The following is a 19,002-nucleotide window of genomic DNA, read 5'->3' on the forward strand; positions in this document are numbered from 1 at the left end:
CTCACTCCTCGCCGTGCCCCCCCCCCCCCCCGCCACGAGCCTGGCACCAGACACCCCTGTGCCCCTTCAAAACGGCCGGAGCCAGCCCTGACCTCCTCCCAGGAACTCTCCATGGCCCTCAGAGGTTCCTTAGGCAGCTGCGGTGGCTCCAGGCTTCCCTCCTGCCTCCTGCCTCCGAGTGCTTCCGCCTTCGCCCCGGCCAGCTCCACGCTAGCTGCACTGACAAAGTCCCAGGCCGCTGAAGGAGGAGGAGTTTCAGATGTTCACCTAGGAGGCTGGAGAAGTCCTTGTGACCTTTCCAGCTCCCGTTCGGAACAGAAGAATGTACCAAATTGCACAGTGTGGGGGCGGGGGTGTGAGACAAAGTTTCGAGTCCAGGCCAGGGCCACCTTTAAGACCATCAAAGTTTTAGGGTTGATAGGAAAGATTTAAAATAGCAGAAAGGATTTAAAATAGCAGATTGTGTGCGTCTTTCAAAGGTCGGCTGCAGTTGGTTCTCTGAGCTCCCCACCCCCCTTTCTTAGAAATGCAATGTTCCAAAGGGCTTTTTCTTTACCCCGCGCAATAAGACAACTTGCCTCAGCTGCCAAGTGTGGGGGGGGGGGCGGAGGAGGATACCTGGTGCTCTCTCATGCGGGTGCCCGGCTGGCTGGGGCCTCCAGTTTGGTCGCTGCCTGCTGACTTTGACGCAAGTCATTGTCTCCCCCTGTGCACGAGCACACCTGCTGTGCACTGCCAGGACAGACCCTGGGCCCCACTTCACCTGCACAGTTCGGGACCTTCTCTCCGGGGGAGGCACTGGCGGCATAGGGAGCGATTGAGACGCCACAGGAGGGCCACAAGGCGGGCCAAGCTCCTAACCACAACACCCACCCCGGCTGGCTGGCCAGCCGGCCAGCCCTGTGGACCCCGGGGGGGGGGGGCCCGAAGGGCGGGGAGGGAGTCCTGCTCTGCACGGGGACGTCCCCGGGTGCTCTGCCACACCCTCCACTCAGAGGAAGCAGCCGGCAAAATGGCGCCGCCCCTCTGGGGCTACTTCCTTGCAGGAGGAGCCCTGCGGCCGCCGCCCACCTAAGAGGCGCCTCTGTGCAACTGGACAGGCGCCGCCATGGACTCCAGAGATCCAAGCGACGAGCGCAACTTGGGGCAGGCCGGGAGCACGAGTGGCAGGGAATGGGGACGGGGAGCTTGGCCGAGGCCACCTCTTTATTGGGGACAGAGTCGAGGGGGGGGGACTTGAAGGGGCCTTTGATGTAAGTCAGGCCCCCAAATGCCCCACTGCCTCAGGCAGAGCAGTTCTGCTGAGCTTTAGGATGGTTGCAGGATCATGTGCCATCCAACCTTGCCTCCTGAGTAGTCCTGTTCTGATGCCTTTAACAGCAGGCTGTATTGAAAAAAATTAACTAGGCAAAGCTTTTCCACATCCAAAATAGCTTTACCTGCTTAATTACTTCATGCCAGGATTGTTAAAGGCACAAAAGTTTAGTGACGCCTTAAGGACTAGCGAAGATTGTTCCAGCAGCATCCTGCCCTGGCCACCCCCGACAGGCACCCGCAGGTGCTGGCTGTGTCCGTCCGGAGGGCCTGGAGGGTCCGTACGTGCCCCTGCGGGCATGAAACTGGAGCCACCCGGTCAGTGCAAAAGAGGCAGATAAAAGGTTTTTCTTTGCTGCTTCTGCATCAGTTGGATGGCTGGGATTTTGAGTGTGTGCACACGTGCACGCACCCACATACGCAGGGAAGAGAAGTGGGTTGAAAGGGGGTGGAGCCCAGGGACGGAGCCGGCGGCCAGGCCGGGCTGCAGAAGACCCTCGAAACATCCCCTGTGTGCCAGGCCGCTTCCTGGCATTGCCTCCCTGGGGCCTTGTGGCACACTGCCCGGGACTGCCGAGGCACACCTCTGAGAGTGCGGGGGCCCATCAGCCCGTGGAACGGGCTGGAGCAGGGGCTGTGCAGGAAGCCCCTAGAGGAGGCGGGCTGCTGAAAGCTGTGTTTGACGCCCCCCTCCCCCTTGTCCCGTGCAGGGCGCAGGGCCGGTCGACGTGGCAGCCACCGTGGCTGGAGGGCAGGGCCGCGAAGGAACGGAGGTGCCGCCGCCCCACTACAACGCCAGCCATGACCTGAAGTTCTCCTACTCCGAGATCAACTTCCAGGATCTGAGCTGGTCATTCCGGAACCTGTACAAATCAATGCTTGAGAAATCCTCCTCCTCCTCCCAGCATGGTAAGAGCGCCGGGCCGGGTTGGGCCGGGGGAGGAGGGCAGCACTTCCTCCTCCCCCTCGTTCACCCGCGGGTTCACCTGTACAAATCAATGCTTGAGAAATCCTCCTCCTCCTCCCAGCATGGTAAGAGCGCCGGGCCGGGTTGGGCCGGGCCGGGCTGGGGGAGGAGGACAGCACTTCCTCCTCCCCCTCGTTCACCCGCGGGTGCCCACCGGGCTGGGCAGCACGGGGGGGGGGGGCCACTTCCTCCTCCCCCTCGTTCACCCGCGGGTGCCCACATGGCAGGGCAGCACGGGGGGGGGGGCTCTCCCCTCCCTCTTCTTCTTGCCCTGGGCAGGGTGACTCCAAGAGCCAGTGTGGCATGTTGGTTGAAGCAGCTCCTTGTCTGTGCTGGGGCCTTATAGAAGCAAGGATTTCACAGAGTTGGGAGGGGCCCGGCAGGTCATCCAGTCCCGCCCCTCTGCTCTGTGCAGGACCAGCCCTAGAGCACCCCTGAGAAGAAGTGCTTGTCCAGCCGCTGCTTGAAGACTGCCGGTGAGAAGGGGGAGCTCCCCACCTCCCCAGGCGGCCCATTCCACTCTTGCACGACTCTGACTGTCAAAAAGTTTTCCCTCAGATCCAACCCTTACTTTAAACCCATCCTTGCGAGTCCTCCTCTCCTCTGTTGCCCACAGGAACAGCTCCCTGCCCTCCTCTAAGTGAGACAGCCCTTCCAAGACTTCAAGAGAGCAGTCAGGTCCCCCCCCCCCAACCTCCTGCTCTCCAGACTAAACATTCACAAGAAATCCCTCAGCCTTTCCTCGCAGGGCTTCTTGGTCTCCAGGCCCCTGATCATCCTCATCGCTCTCCTCTGCACCAGCTCCATTCTGTCCACATCCTTTTTGAAGTGAGGCCTCCAGAACTGCACACAATACTCCAGGTGCGGCTTGACCAAGGCAGTGTACACCGGGACTATGACATCTTGTGATTTGGATGTTATGCCTGTGTTGGTACACCCCAAGATTGCATTAGCCTTTTTTGTTGCTGCATCACACTGGCTGCTCATATTTAACTTTTGGTCCACCCGTACCCCAAGATCTTGTTCACACACACTGCTCACACTTCTCGAAGGCTGATGCTGTTCTAACAGATTGTACCATTCTTTAATTCTTTTGATCAAAACTAGTAAGGAACTATAGGTCCAACTGCAAGGAAGTCCAGGATCATATTTACAATACAATAATGCTAACATTTTCTTGATTTTTGAAGGAGGAATATTTTTTTGGTTTGCCTGGGAAGTAGGGAAAATGAAAGGCTCATGAACTAGCGGGGCAAAGAGCCAGTGTGTTGCTGGAGTGCAGGATCTCAGGCCGGCTGTGGTGTTTTTTGGCTGCCTGATTGTCATGCAGAGAAAAGGCTGGCCAGTTTGTGGGCCTCAGCTCCTCTGGAGGCTGGAGGGGGAGGGCAGCACTGCCCTGAGAAACGGGGCCGTTGCTCTGGTGGCGCTCCGATGTCTGGCCTCGTGGTGGCCGGGGCTGCAGAGAAGGCGACCTTCACACTTCTGGGAAAGAGCAGCTGCGGAGCTGGTCATCACTCGGATTTGCTCTCTTGCTTTCTTTAATTTATTATTTTATTTATAACATTTATTATCAATTTTCTACCTTACATAAATCAAAGTAAATAAAACAACATTGATAAAAAATACATAAAAGACCACACTTTAAAATCTCAATTAGGAGTGCTAATAAGTAAAAACCAGAATGGCTCAGATGTAGTCCTAAGTAAAGCGGTCTTCCCTAGCCTCCTGGAAGGCTCCACCTCCTCTGAGGTGGAAAAGGCCCACCCGCAGATGTCTTTCGATTGGTGGACAGTCCAGACGGGGTCCCCCCCCCCCGCCTCCCGGGCAGGAATGTATGGGAGAAGATACCTTGGCCCTGAGCCATGTCAGGTTGTAAGGATAAAACCAACACCTTTAATTGGGCTCGGGAGCGGATCAGTGGTAGTAGCTGCCGTAGTGGCAGGGCTGCATGATCCCAGGAGCTGGCCCTGACCTGGCCCGGCCACGGCATTCTGCACTAGCTTCAGCTTCCGAACACTGTCCAAGAGTCGCCCCAAGAAGAGCACATTGCAGTAGTCCAGACCAGATGCAACTAAGGCGTGGATTACTGTGGGTGGGTCTGACTGAACTTGGAACAGATGCAGAATGGCGGCCACCTGGTTTTCGAAGGGGACGGCTACGTCATGCAGCACTCCCAAGCGGGGTGAGCCTGGTTTTTCAAGAGGAGTCTACCCCTGTCTGTGCCCTGACCCGGACGGCCCCGGCTAGCCCGATCTCGTCCGATCTGAGGAGCCAAGCAGGGTCCGTCCTGGCTAGTCTTTGGGTGGGAGACCTCCAGGGAAGACTGGGGCTGTGACGTGGAGGCAGACCGTGGCAAACCCACCTCTGAATGTCTCTTGCCTTGGGGAAAAAAACCCCACCACCACCACCACCACCAAGGGTTGCCGTAAGTCGGCTGCGACGGGACAGCACTTTCCGCCACCGTAATCCCATCCGAGACAGGAGAGATCTCAAGTCCCTGGTCAGGTAATAGTGCAAAATCAGGGGGAAATATGTTTTATGACCCAGTTAAAATTCCCCCAAAATGCCCTACACGTTTTACCAGCAGGCTTCGTCAAGAGGAATCTGTTTGTCTTGCAGTCATTCTTCAGAAAATGTAAAAGGTCAGTAGCTCTTTTCGAAGGAGACTGCAAGACGAAGCCTGTTGGCAAAATGCTTAGGGAATTTTCGGAAACTTAACTGAGTAATAAGTTTTTTTTTTCCTGATTTTGCACCATCGGCCTTATTTTTTCATCTCTTTATTTTCTTGCTGCTTTTCAGCTAACCCAGAGAAACTCTGTCTAGTCAGGACTAAGTTTCAGCTTGTTCCCCTTCATCCAGCCCATTACTACAAGCACCGGCTCAGAACATAAACAGCATCTTTGGAATTATGTGGGAAACAAGAGAATGCAAAAAAATTCCAAGCAATTTGGTTCCCAGTAGTCCAGTACCTTGCTGAAGGTGAAATCATTCCAAGAAATGAACCCTTTACAAAACTATTATATTTTTGAAATTAGTGAGACCCCTGTGAAAAAACCACTGACTAAAGTATAATTCAGCCATGCAATATGTTCGTTACACAGATGTTATGTAAATATCGTTTGCAGTATTCTCTCTTAATTGTTGTTAACCTGTTACATACTGTTGTTTGTATGTTAAAAATAATTTTAAAAAAAAGAATTATGTGGGAAAGAGAGGTAGATCTGGGTGTCATCCGCATATCGGTGAGACATTGCAGCCCCACACCTCCCGCTGGCCTCTCCCGGTGGCCTCGCCCTTTAACGTTCTCCTCTACATTCTGCTCTCCAGATTTCTCTTCCCTCCTGGGTGACATGCAGCCCTCCAATCACAACTACTACATGTACCAGCAGCAGCAGCAGCAGATGCCCTCTGCAGTGGGGGCTGCACCTTCCCTCCACACGCCAGCCCCAGAGGGCTGCCCATCCCAGGGTGGCAAGCAGCAAGCGAGTGAGAACTATGGCCCCCCGCCTGTGATGTCCATTCACCCCTCTCCCATGCAGCATGGAGGATACCACCAGCACCCGCAGCACCACCCACACGCCCATTCGCAGCAGCAGCAGCAACAGCAGCAATCGCAGGCTTCCATCAATAGTGCTAGCTTTGGTGAGTTACAGGGCAGATGACGGCAACAGAAGAGGACAGATGGGGCTGCGCATCTGCCCAGGATTTAGGACTCCTGCTTTTCTTTGCCAGCCTGTCTGTCAGAGGAATCCCAGGGCACACCACACATTCCGTTTCTGAGTGCATCCAAGACGTCATGCCGGGGTCCCCGACCTTTTTGAACCTGTCAGCACCTTTGGAATTCTGACACGGGGTGGTGGGGCCAACGGCAAAACGGCTGCCAGAAGAGGTGGGGCCAGCGGCAAAAGGGCTGCCGCAGGGGATGGAGCCAACAAAACCTGCGGGAGTGGGGTGGTCATGCGCAACTTGAGTGACAGCTGGTCACTGTTTTAGGCGGAAGCTCTGCTCAACAGGATGACATGTATTTATTTATTTATCATTCAATTTATACCCCGCTCGAACCCCGAAGGGTCTCTGAGCGGCTTACACACAATCATTGGTTCCTAACTAAGGCCACAATTATACGGGGGGGTGACTTCCTACCAGCACCCGGCAGCAGGGCTTGTTGTTGGGAGTCTGGCTTCTTCCAGCGGCCTCCGATGTCGGCGTTCCACTTCCAATGTCCTGGGGCAGATTTCTTCCTGTTCCGTGGCTTCCTCCGGCGGGCTCCTCCAGTGCACGGCCCCGCGACCGCCGCAGCTCCGACCATCGTCCGTTTTTAACATCTTTAAAAATATTTCCTTGCACACACCTTCAGTCACACAGTGGAGCTCCTTGTGCTGGGCTGTGGCTGGCAGCTGCTGTCAAAGCAACATTTTTAAAAATCTGCACAGCCAGTCAGATCTCCAGTGGCCAATCGGAAGCCCTGCTGGGCAAAAGCCCCGCCTGACCCCGCCCACTTCCTAAGAGCACTTGGCGGAGGCCAGGAAAGGTGCCAGCGGCTGGGGACCCCGATGTAAAGGGGGTGGGGACACGGCCAGTCTGTGTTTGCCAAAAGGGGCGGCATGGGGCATGCACTCACCCGAGAGCCAGCCGTGGCACAGCTGTTCTCTGAGCCTGCTTTTGGCTTCTGCACAACCTGTTTGGCTGAGAGCAACAGCCAAAATACTTTGGTGGTGAAGGGCTCCCGGAAGTTCTCCAGTGGGACTGAGCTAAGATGTTGTTGGAAACCCGAAGCCAAGATCTCGTAGCCCCTTCAGTCCACGGAAGCAAAACCAGGGGCCCCCCAGGGCTGGCTTCTTCTCTCCTTCCCAGGGAAGAGGCCTTCGCCCCAGTCCGGTTTGGGGTTCTCGTGTCGATGTAAACTACACGAGAGAGAGGAGCAGCATTTTGGTACAGTGAACAAAGGCACTCTTGTGAGGGGAAGGGTCGTTCATGGTTTTATTAAGAATGTGAATGTGCCACATGCTTCATATCCTTTGAGAGAAGAGATGGGGGGGAGAGAGAGGGGTATTGCGCCCTTTGAGCTGACTTCTGCACCCTGTTCTCTAGCATTTCCCCCTGACTGGTGCTCCAACATTGATTCCCTGAAGGAAAGCTTCAAGATGGTGAACCGACTGAACTGGTCAAGCATTGAGCACTCTCAGTTCTCAGGTAAGTGGCTGGTTGTGTCACGTCACTCCCTTAGGCCTCTCGCCCGGTGTCTCTCAGCCTGCACCCTACTAGGAAGGGCAAAAGGTGAAGGATGTAGAAGCAGACAGCTTGGAAAGGGGGTTGGGTAGACTCATGGAGGAGAGCTCTTGTCAGTGGCTACTCGCCGTGGTGACTGAAGGGAGCCTCCACGTTCAGAGGCACGAGTCCTCTGCATCCCAGAGCCTGGAGGCCACACCAGGGGGAAGGCCTCGGCCTCTCTGGCCTGTTGCTGGCCCTCCAGAGGAGCTGGCCGGCCCCTGCGTGTGTGACGGGAGGCTGGACTGGATGGACCCTCCCTGGCTCTTCTGGTGTTCCTTGTTGTAGGGATGAAGACAGAAGTGTCGGGAAGGAGCTTTTGGGCGGGGAAGCAGCATCAACCCACAGTTTCTGATCTCCCTTCCTCAACCCTCTGCAGAGTTGATGGAGAGTCTGCGCCAAGCTGAGCGTAAGAACTGGACCCTCGATCAGCATCACATTGCCAACCTCTGTGACTCCCTCAATCACTTCCTTACCCAGACCGGCCAGCTCCCTCACCTGGGAGGCCCACAGCACCCTTCCCGGATCTCCGAGTCCTGCGCCATGAGCAGTGGCAAGCAGGAGCAGCCCATGAACCAAGGTACGGAGGAGGAGGGTGTTCTGGGAGGGGAGGGGGCGGGAGCCAGACCTGGAGACGTGCCGGGGGGGCATCGTGGCCCGGGGGGGGGGCTGAACCCCCGTGAGATGCAGCCTTCAGGGCAAATCTTGTGCTTCCGCATTGCCCAGTCTCCGTTCCAGGCTGGTCCTGACATCTCGCCTCCCCTTGGTCCCTCCTGCGTCCTGTTCCCGGCCCTCCAGTGAGCTGGGGGGGAGTAGATGCAACGGGCAGGGGAGGGGAGTCAGCATTCCCGGGGGCTTTGCTGTCTTCACAGTGGCTGGCTGTGTTACATGAGCAATGTGCTGCCAAGTGCTGCTGTGGTGAAAGCTAATGTTGCCATCTTGGATGGGCTCAAATTTGTGGGAGATGGGTTGTGAAGCAGGTCCGACAGTACCCTGCCTGTAGGAGGTGTGCATGCTGAGCCGCATTTCAAGGTCAGGCCTGTCTCTGTCTGTGGGGAGGCCTTGCAAACAACATCTGGATGGCAAGCCCAGTCTCCTCAGGAGCGAAGCAGGGCCGGCCCTGGCTGCTGGCCTTTGGAGGAGGGGAGGCCTCCCGGGCAGGAGGGGGCAGACCACCTCCGAACGCCAGCCCCCCCAGGGGTCGCCATCAGTCAGGGGTGGCTTGACAGGACTTTCCACCAGCACCACGGTTAGCTGTTGGACTTTAGAATTAAATCCCATCTGGCTTAGCCTGAGATGGAGGAAACTATGACCTGACTAGTACAAATACTAATCCATTCCCCTGTGGGGCACAAGAAGTACTTCCAGGCAACCGGGTAAGGCAGGTATTCTAAACGGGAAGAGAGAAGAACTGGTGTGTTCTTATTTCAGGCAGAAATAACTTTGTATGTGATTGAGGGGGGAAAGGGCGGAATAATAATTTCTCCAGATTCCTTGGCAAAGATAGACGAGCACTCTTTCAAAAGGATAGTAAGAGAAGAGTGTGTTAAGAGCTACAATAACTAATGCATGCCGGTTTGGTCCTGTAATTTGAGAAAGAGGAAGAGGTACCGCTACGTGTGGTGACTGGTAGGGAGTGAAATGAGCTCACCTCTAGAAAGGAAACTAAAGCAATCCAAAACAAACCAATGCTTTCTGAAGAGAAAATTAAGCTGTATATTACGGTTCTTCTCTTTTGATCAGAAAAAGGCTGCTGGAAGGGGTTTCTCTGTGCCTGGGGAAGGAGCAGTCGTTTTGTAAAGGTGGCCATAGTATAAAGCTATGGAGAGGAGGCAATGCGGGATGCAGAGGAGCCATTGAGAGTGTCCCTTGTTGCCTTGCTGCACGCAAGTCACGGGGGATGTTGACTATCCCCCCCCCCCCCTTTCTCTGCTAGTGAGCTCCTATGGTCAGCCACAGCCACCGCATCTCTATTCTGGACCATCTCCAATGTACCAGATGCCCACCCAGGACTCTCCAGCATATAATCGCCCAGGTAAGGAAGCAGTCTTGAAGTACCTTTTGAAGGCTACATGTTGAAGAACTTCTTAGAATCACAGAGTTGGAAGGGGTCTCCAGGGTCATCTAGTCCAGCCCCCTGCATAATGCAGGAAATTCACAACTACCTCCCCCCCACACACACACACACCCAGTGACTCCATGCCCAGAAGATGGCAAAAACCTCCAGGATCACTGGGGGCCAAACTGGCCTGGAGAAAAAGCACTTCCTGACCCCAAAGGGGCCATCAGCATTTCCCTGGGCGTGTCAGAAAGGGCCACAAGAACTGGGCCCGGAGGCTGCAGCCCTCCCTGCCCTCTTTCGGTGCTGACTTGTGTTTACCTCTGCTGTCGTGCTCCTCTGGGGAGGACAGTGGCACAGATCAGGGAATGGCCTGGTGTGCTGCAGCTGTTGCCTGGCCAGGAGGAGACGGGCCTAGCGTTATGAAGGTGTGCGTGGGGGAGGGAGGGGGGGACCAAAAACGTTCAGGGTGGGAAATTATTATTTTTTTCCTGAGGACTGCTTTTCAGGTTTTCTGACAGAAAAATTGGAAAATTCGGAGCAGTGCTGGGGAAAAAACCCCTCCTGTGTAATATTTTCTCTTTTAGAGAAATACTTTATAAGGCAAATTTTCTCCCACTCAAAATATGTGAGGGGGAAATGTGGGGGAGGGAATCTGAGGACTTTATGAATTTTTCAGTGGAAAAAATGGGAAATTTTGGGGATCACTGGTAAAAAATTTTGAAGATGTGTACAATATCTTCAGGATTTTTTTGTTTAAATAATTCTGACAACTCTTAATATGCTGTATGTGTCTTAATGATTAGACATTATTAAAGGGTTCAGTGTTTTCAGTGTTATGAAATTTGCTTAATACCCAAATGTGCTGGTAGTCCTACCTGTTGTGACCCTGCGAGAGAGTTTCTGTCCAAAACAACACGCTTTCTCAAGTATGACTATACTTGTCATTTTTCTTGTTAAAAATAAAGTTATTTATATTTTTGAATTCCTAACAGTATAGGTTTATATGCTAATTGAGTTGTAAATTATGCATGTTAATGTTAAACCAATAACAGGTTTAGATTTAAGAGGGAGGTAAGTATTGCACATATTCTCATGTTCCCCCAAACTTTCATTTTGTTCTGGGGGGGAGGGGAGAGAATTTCCCCCCCCCCCCCCCGGCTTCAGAATTTCTGGAGATTTCACATGGTAGAGCAGCCAGTGCCTGCTTCCTTGGGGACCTGCCTCAGCAGCCCGCCTCACCTGGAGAGGGTGGGCTGAGCCGCCAGACAGAAGGGGAGGGGAGGGGAGGGGTGGCAAAGCAGCTCCACGGCCAGGAGCGAGAGGCAGGACAGCAGCCTCCCGGGCAGAGGAAGGGTCACTGACGCACCAGGGCGGCTGTGGGTGGGGCAGCTGCCGCCAGCAGCCGGAATTGCCGGGCCGGCTTGAAGAGGGACTAGACCCAGGAGCAGCTTGCTCTCTGGCCTCAGGCAGCCTCAGCTCTGCAGCACTGGGCGCCGGCTACAGAGGGGGAAGGACACCAGTTGTCACATGGCCTTGTAGCCCATTGCCTTCTGGGCCATTTGCCAGAGCAGTTCTTGCCACACTAACAATCATTTATTTTCCTGAAAGGAGGACTGGTCCTCTAGCCCCCCTTTTGGTGGGGTTGTCGGGGGTTTGCCCACCCTGGTTGTCTGGCCAGAGGGGAAATGGTGGACACTCGCATCTCTGGGGCCCTGCCCAAACAGCCCATCTCCCTTGGGGGAGCCTCCAGCCAAGAAAGTTAATATAACTGTATTCCACCCCACCCCAACATCCAGCCATACCCAGTCAACAGATGGGTAGGATGATATTTGTGTGAGCATCCAGTGGCATCCCAGACCCACTGGACGGGTCCTGCTCAGAGACCGGGGCAGCGAAGTATTGGGGAGACTCACTGCTCAGAGGCCGTTGCAGATCCATGCAGGCCACGTCAGGGGAGGAAGGCTCCCGTACTCCTCAGAGGGAAGGTCTCCTAATGGGCAAGCAGATCCACTAGTGCCAAGATACGAAGCAGCTTACAGAAGAGGACTCCAGTTTAAATCCTCATTCAAACCCCCCGGGCGCTACTGTGCAAGGTGCTTCCCTTCTTTTCAGCTGTGGTTTGGAGCGCCCTGATATTTAAAAACGGCACTGGCAGTCTTCCCAGATCGATGTAAGATTTGTGTTCGCATATTCTGGTCTTAATGGCTCTACTGGTCATTCCCACGTACATGAGACTACAAGGACGTTTCACAACCATTGTACCATGCTTTTGGAATGAACAGTTAACGAATGCTTCAGTACAGGGGACTCCCAGTATCCAGTGAATCCTAAAATGTACCAGTCCGAATACTGTTGTTGCAAACACAGTACTGGCCACAGGAGTAAACTACCCTTTGGAAGGCTTCCACCTAGAGGAGGTCCAGCCAAAGGCATTTTCTCCACTTTACTATATACTGACATATCCCTCAAATTCCTTGAACATTTGTAAGTAAACAAAGGATATTATTTACATTTGGGAATGTCAGATAGATTGAATTATTTTAAGATTGTATTGGAATCTGTTGTTGTGAGCCGCTCTGAGCCCGCTTGCAGGAAGGGCGGGATATAAATAGAAATAATAAATAGATATTTAAAGAAACAATATTTTTGCAAATCACCTTGAATGTACTTGTATTATTGTATATCAATGGGATAGGCATCCTATCTATTTAGATTATTATTATTATTATTATTATTATTATTATTATTATTATTATTATTATTATTATTATTATTATTATTATTATTATTATTATTATTATTATTATTATTATTATTATTATTATTATTATTATTATTATTATTATTATTATTATTATTATTATTATTATTATTATTATTATTATTATTATTATTATTATTATTATTATTATTATTATTATTATTATAGCTGTAAGTAATGCTGTCCTATTGGTATTTCTAGCTTGTGCCTCTGAAATCCTTGCCTGCCTATAGAAATCCTTATTATCACTACAATTAGCATCTGTGCATAGGGTAAATTCTTTTTCAAATGACATCACAAGACGAGAAAAAACTGGCCTCAGTTGGTTCTCTTATATAAATCAGTGCTGATGGTCAGTCCTACCCTAACCTTCATCAAGGAAATGATTCTTGAACTTATCAAAAGTCATTTTGAATGTTATACTATCATGAATAGTATAGACAAATTGTCCAGGCTATAAAAACCAGTTCTTGTGATCCCTCCCTTATTATAAAGATATCATCCAAAAAGTGTTTATATATAATGATATGTTGTTGCCAAGGAAAATGTATCTCTCTTCAAATCTACCCATAAACACATTAGCAAGTTGAGGGGTGAATTTTCATCCCTTTGCTGTACCTGAGATTTGCCAACAAAATTTGTCCTGGAATTAAATCCCCCCCCCCCCCCCCGCCCCCCCCCCATACTCAGCTATATGACAAAGGGATTGTGTAGGGGGATGTTGTATATCTTCTTTCAAGTTTAAAGTGTATTCAGTCACCTTTAATGCTCCAGTATATTTGTATAGAGGGAGATAACATTACAAAAACACCATCCCTTCTTCTGAACCTCTGTCCCTGTCTGAATACTGCTTATACATTTAAGAAAATCCACAGTATTCTTAACAGTAAGATTTAATTTTTGGCACAAAGAGTTTTAAGAACTCCTCTAAAAATATGTAGCTGGTGGTTCAAGTATGGATCTGCAACCGGACACAGTCAGCTTAGCCAGCACTGCAGTAGTCTTTCTTGTAACTTTTAGGTAACAAATAGAACTGTGGAATTCTGCCTTCCAGTTCCAACAAGAATTCATATACAGTTTTCATAATAGAGCCTTCTAAACACCATTTCTGTTCTCATTGTGAATGTAGGCTCTCTCTCATGCTAATTCTTTAGTGCAAATTATTACCCAGCTGTCTGTTTGCCTCCTTAATATAATAATTCCTGCCCCAAATAACCACTGTTCCTAAGGAGGTTGTGACGGACTGCACTTCACAGTCCTTTACCTGTTTGTACAGCACTTCTGAGCTTTTAAAAGTGCAGTCCATCTCAGAGGTCTACTCAAAATCCTGCTCTATTCAGTGGGGCTTGCTCCCAGGAAGGTGTTTTTAGGATAGCACAGTTAAGTCACCTTTAATTCAAAAATTGCATTTCAGTTTCCTTCTCCAACATGGTGACTTTCTCCCCGAATGTTCTGTCATTCATCAGAATCCTTTCCTTAAGCTGCACTGGCTCCGGTCGTGTTAATTTCCTCCACTGATGTTTCAAATAAGAAGGTTATGAGATCCATGGAACATTTGTTTAAAATGGCAAACCACCTTCCCCTGAAATTCTCATTGTATGGAAAGTAACCTGGGTCCTTCCTCATTCTCAGCCCCCTTGGAATAGTTTTCTTCCTGCAGTTGTCATTAAGAGTGTTTCTGTTTTCACTTTTCTAAAATTTGATTTTCTGTATCTATCTCAAAGGCTAAAATTGTTTGGTATTTTATTAGTGCTAAAAAGATTTATTCAAAGGAGAAGCTATTTATTCTTCTGTATAGTTAAATAATTAGGAAACGAAACAGCTTCTGATGAACATAACAAGCATCAGACAATTGCCACATTCATCAGTAGCTGTTTATCTTATTTTGTGGTTTTATTATCTTCTTTGGTCCAGTTCCTCACTCTCCCTCCCCCCTCCTGTCCCTTGTTCTAAGATAGCAGGTGGCCAAAAGAGATGAGTTGCCTCAAGGATGTGTGCTCTTAAGAAATTCCAACCCCATTTGGGTTTTTCTCTTTTCTCTCCAAACCCTTACTGAGATTTTGGGGGGTTCAGGTAGAAACTCAAGGTACCTCAATAATCTACTCTCAAAAATAACCTCTTAATGCCTTTACCCATCAGGAAGCAGAATATCAGTAGGTAGTCCAAGCAGCCTTTTAACTAGTGGGTTCATTCATGCACCCTTTAAGGAAAGGAGTTTATTTAATTATTCAAAATATCAACACAGATGAACTAGGAAATGTTGGCTTGCAAAGGTACGTTTTTCTAGGAAATAAACCAGGAAGAGAAATATTAGCTACCCCACACTGGAATTAGTGTGACCGAGGTCTGTTCGTATCCTCCGCCTCTCCCTCCGCCCCCCAGGATGAGCTTGGCAGGACAGAGGGTGCTCTTCGTTCCACCCCAGGGGGTGTCTCCCCACCGCATTTTCCAAACTTTTCCAAACTCTTCTCTGACCAGCAGTGTGTGTCTCTGTGGAGGGCATCCCAGCTCTGTATTGGTCAAGGGGCCCCACTGCTCTTTAGTGCTTGCCGATGGAGAATGTACAGACCCTGTGCGCATCATTCCCTCCTGAAAGGGGACTGCAAACGTCCCTGCTTTCCCTGACCTCTGTCGTAATAAAATACAGGTTTCCTTCCTGCAGCAGCAAAAAGGGTTTACAGCCCTTTTCACATCTGTGTGTGTGTGTGTCTTCCGAGGCCAGCCTCTCCGTCACAGCAAGGGTGAGGGAGATCCTCCTCCCCCCCCCCATAAGCGCGCCGCCGCTGGTGTCTCTGGGCAGGAGATGGGCAGCCCAGCTGCAATTAATCCCCAGGTGTTCAACCTGCAGACTGGTGCCCAGTTTGCTGTGACCCTGTGGACCCTGGGTTTGACACCCCCCTGCCCTACAAGGGCCATAAATGGTCGTGTCCCCCCCCCCCATTATTTAGATATCCTGTGAATCCGGGCTGTATTTAAAGAGCCAAGGCATTTTCAGAATGTGCACAACTAGAAAAACTAGTTTGCAGGGTGGAAATTATTGATAGCAATTAATTCTTTTCTTGTATAATTTTTGGAGCAGGATTGTGGTTCACCTGATGCATGATTGGGGGGAGGGGTTGGGCATCAAAGAATGCTGTGTCCTCCCAGAGGCTCTGAGCAGTTTTCAGCACAAATCCCCATTTTCTTCTCTTTTCCCCTCCATGTATTCAGGTCATCATCTGGTTCCGCGGCCACCTCCGGGCGCCAGTGAGGAAATCCCTGATGATTTCAACTGGGATTTGATCACCTAGCAAGTTACAGACTTGACCGCATGTCCCTTGCATAGGGTGTGGGAAGGGGAGTCTGGATGGGGGGGCACGCTCAGTCGCAGGGCCAACACCCTCAGCCTCTCTGCCTTGCCTGTATATAGGTATATAGTCTCTCCTTCCGCCAGAGAAGCTGCTGCAAGATGCTGCCGAAGATAATCCTTCCTGATGCCCTGTTTTGCCCTCCTTTTTTTCTTTAGTTTGTTCTTCTTATTATTATTATTATCCATAATTGTGCACAGCCCCTCCACTCCATCTCCTGGCCTCGAATTTGACAGGCTGCCTGGCAGCTTCTGAGGGAGGGGGCTGGAAGACTGTTATTGTGGTGCCGTGAGAGGAGTCCCGGAGGGCAGCTTGTGTTGAGCGATCCCCCTGCCCCTTCCGGGTGGTCCGTGACTCTGTTGTATTGGCTGCAAGACTGAGAGAGCCTTGTGGATCTTGAAAGTCTGTAATCATTATGTTCTTTCTTAAATGTTGTAACGGTGCGAGGGGAGGGGGTGGGAGGGGTGCCGAAGGGAGATCTCACGTCTCTGAGCTTTCTCACACCAGCTGGGGCAGGAAAGGGGGAGGCCTTGAGAGCAGGAAGTGGCTGGAATGGAGGCTGGCCAGAGGAAGGGGTGACTGAGGACTTCTCTGGCTCTAGCGTTATGGAGGGGGGCGCGTGTGGCCAATGGGGGCTGAGTGTCGGGGGAAGAGGGGGGCGGGGGGGCTTGCCCTGTTTCGTACACTGCCCTTTCCCAATCACTGCCCTGAGCAGACGAGGAAGGTGCTGTTCGTGTCGCTTGTGTCCATGTCGTGCGGGTCGGACACCTTTATGGAACCAGACTCCTCAGGGCTTGCCTGTTTTCTTTATTGCCTTCTCTAATAATGCAGCAAGGCTTCTTATTTGAATATGCAGATAAGAAATGCAAATCAAGAAGTGCCCCTTTTACCTGCAAGCTTTTCTTTTTTAAAAAAAATTAAAGTTCTAAATTTTATGTCCCCTCAATTCTCTGGAAAGTGTTGTGGTTTGTGATGGGAGGGTGGGAACCGAGGGCGTCTTCCCTGCCTTTGTGCAGGTGAACCATTCACACTTCCTGCCTTGTGGCTCGAGAGGACTGTGACGCTGAGTGGCATGTGGGGGGAGGCCTCGCTGGGGACAGTCTAGGGAGGAAAGATGGGCAGCTGGGAGGGCCCCTTCCGGTGGGCGGCTGCGTGGCCGTCGTGTCAGAAGAGCCCTGGGTTTTGGAGCTGGTTCTGGCAGGGTGGCCCCTTCTCAGCACTTTGTGTTCCGCTTCTTGCATGCCCCCCCTCCCCCCCGGACTTTCCCTCATGTTCTTCATAACCTTCCAGCAGCAAGCCTGTTTTGTGTGAGGGGGAAACCAAGCTGGAAACGAAAACAGTCGTCCGTCCGTCTGTCGTGGGAACAATGCCGTGCCAGGGGTGGGAAGTTCTGTAGCATTGCCTTTAACTGGCTGTCTCCTTGGATTTTGAGGGGGGGAGGGGCTCTTTTGGTCTTGGGAGGGGAAGGGTCATCGTTGTGTGCTCTGAGAGGAGAATACCTGAGCCAGATGTGTGGAGGAGTTTTCATTGTAGATTGCAACGCCCCGAGAAGTGACCAGGAGGTTCTTGTTGGTAAGGGCTGGCTGAACACAGTGGAGAGAGATCGTCTCTCCTCTGGATCCCAACTGGTGCTTTTCCCAGGCCCCTTGCGAGCAGGCCTCAGGGAAGAAGGGGGGCGTGCCTTCCAGAGGGTGCTGGGGGGGGAGGGGTTAATAACAGGTCACTCCTTTATGTATTCAGAGGCTCCTCATTTGCATCGTCCGTTGCGCCTTGTTTGTATATGTAAATATATGCAGGTCCGTGTGCAAATTAGCCAGACCCTCTCTTTGCCTCTGAACACACTGCATTGTTCCGAGTGGGTCCACATTGGATTACGTGCGCAGCCGTGGACTCAGCACTGTGAGCGGCCGGCACAGCCTGTCCAAGACCCCGAGTGAGGCCCGCCGTGCCCGCCTGCCTCCGGGAGAGGGACCCCTCACCTGCCCACCTCTCGCCGGGCCACCCACAGTGCTTTATGTCAAGGAGAGAGACGAGCGAGAGATGTGGTGGCCTCACAAATTTATTTTTGTGCATGCTTTCTTAATAAAAAAAGTGAATGTTTAATCTTTTGTTACCACTGTTTAGTTTGTTTGTGGCAACTTGTGGAGTAAGTCTTAATTTATTGGGCTTGGGTCCTTGGGAAACGGGCAGTCTTTCAGACCTCTGCGCTTCTGGCACGAGAAGGGGGCCGGCTGCTGAGGAGGGGCTGCTCTGCCGGAACAGAGGCCGCCTCTGGGGGGGGGGAAGCGGCGCCTGCTGGGGCTCTGCGGGGAAGGGGGCCGGGCGAGGTGGCCCCGAGGGCCCCCCCTTCAGCTCCCCGAGCACCTCTCTCTTCCCCTTGGTAACGGCAGAGGAAGGGTGCGTGCAAATGCCAGGCGAATCCTAACCCTCCAAAGAAAAGGCAGTTATTGATCGCGGCTGGGAGCCAGGCTTGAGTTTCTCATGACGAGCAAAAAATTCAGTATAAAATGATGCACCATTAAAACTACTAGTACAACAGCTGTGAAATAAAGTGTGCAAAATGAGAAAAATAAATCATAATTCACCCCCTCCTCTCTAGAGTACAGAATTTGCTTCCCTGCAGACTGGCTCTCGTGCTGCGGCGTCTCCGAAGGAGCTGCTCCGTGGGTGTCTCCAGAGGGCCTTTTCGCTCTCCTCGGGGGCACCTGAGGGCCCTCCTTCCTGGGGGCACGCAGGGATGCTTGTCTAGAATGGAGGGCTGTAGGTAGGGGGAGGGTGATCCCATTTTAACATCATGGCAAGGCAACCCTGTGAAGTGGAAATCAACACGAGTCTTGTGGCACCTGTTCCAGAAGCAGCTTTTGTGGACAAGAGTCCACTTTTGTCAGGTTTGGGACTGGAGCTTCATACCTGACTTGGACCCCAGGCCTTCAGGTCCCCAGTGCCAGTATTTGTCCACCCACGGTGTTCGGTACCAAGTGAAGGCATGGTGGACGGGAAGGGAGCTGTAGGAGGGGTCTCATTGTTGCAGCCAGCGTAGTTGGGAACTCGGCAGTTCAGGAATCCAAGGCTAGACTTAAACCGGGATCATTTTTGTAGTCCACCTCTCTCTGGGCACTCGCCTTCCAGGTCCAGTGCGAGCAGAAGCCTTTAGTCACAGACTGGCCCTTCCCTGGCACGGATCAGTGGGCCTCAGGGGGAGGACCTTATGGCCGGGAACGGAATCCTGGGTGCAAAGAGGCACGCCACCTTCTCGGGGGGGGGGGCGGCGCACACACACACC

General features: G+C 51.8%; 1 protein-coding gene across 1 annotated transcript in view; it reads left to right on the forward strand.

Annotated features, from left to right (window-relative positions):
* Window positions 1–17,822, forward strand: part of LOC107116903 (forkhead box protein J2-like) — a 25,892-nt gene extending 8,070 nt beyond the window's left edge. Inside the window, 6 exon segments of the mRNA XM_015418927.1 lie at window positions 2,025–2,223; window positions 5,609–5,923; window positions 7,373–7,474; window positions 7,929–8,129; window positions 9,486–9,584; window positions 15,583–17,822. Coding sequence (XP_015274413.1) covers window positions 2,025–2,223; window positions 5,609–5,923; window positions 7,373–7,474; window positions 7,929–8,129; window positions 9,486–9,584; window positions 15,583–15,662 — 996 coding nt within the window. The 3' untranslated portion in view covers window positions 15,663–17,822.
* The last annotated feature ends 1,180 nt before the right edge of the window (window positions 17,823–19,002 follow it).

Source organism: Gekko japonicus, unplaced genomic scaffold, assembly GCF_001447785.1.
Source record: "Gekko japonicus isolate JY-2015 unplaced genomic scaffold, Gekko_japonicus_V1.1 scaffold2269, whole genome shotgun sequence".
NCBI lineage: Eukaryota > Metazoa > Chordata > Lepidosauria > Squamata > Gekkonidae > Gekko > Gekko japonicus.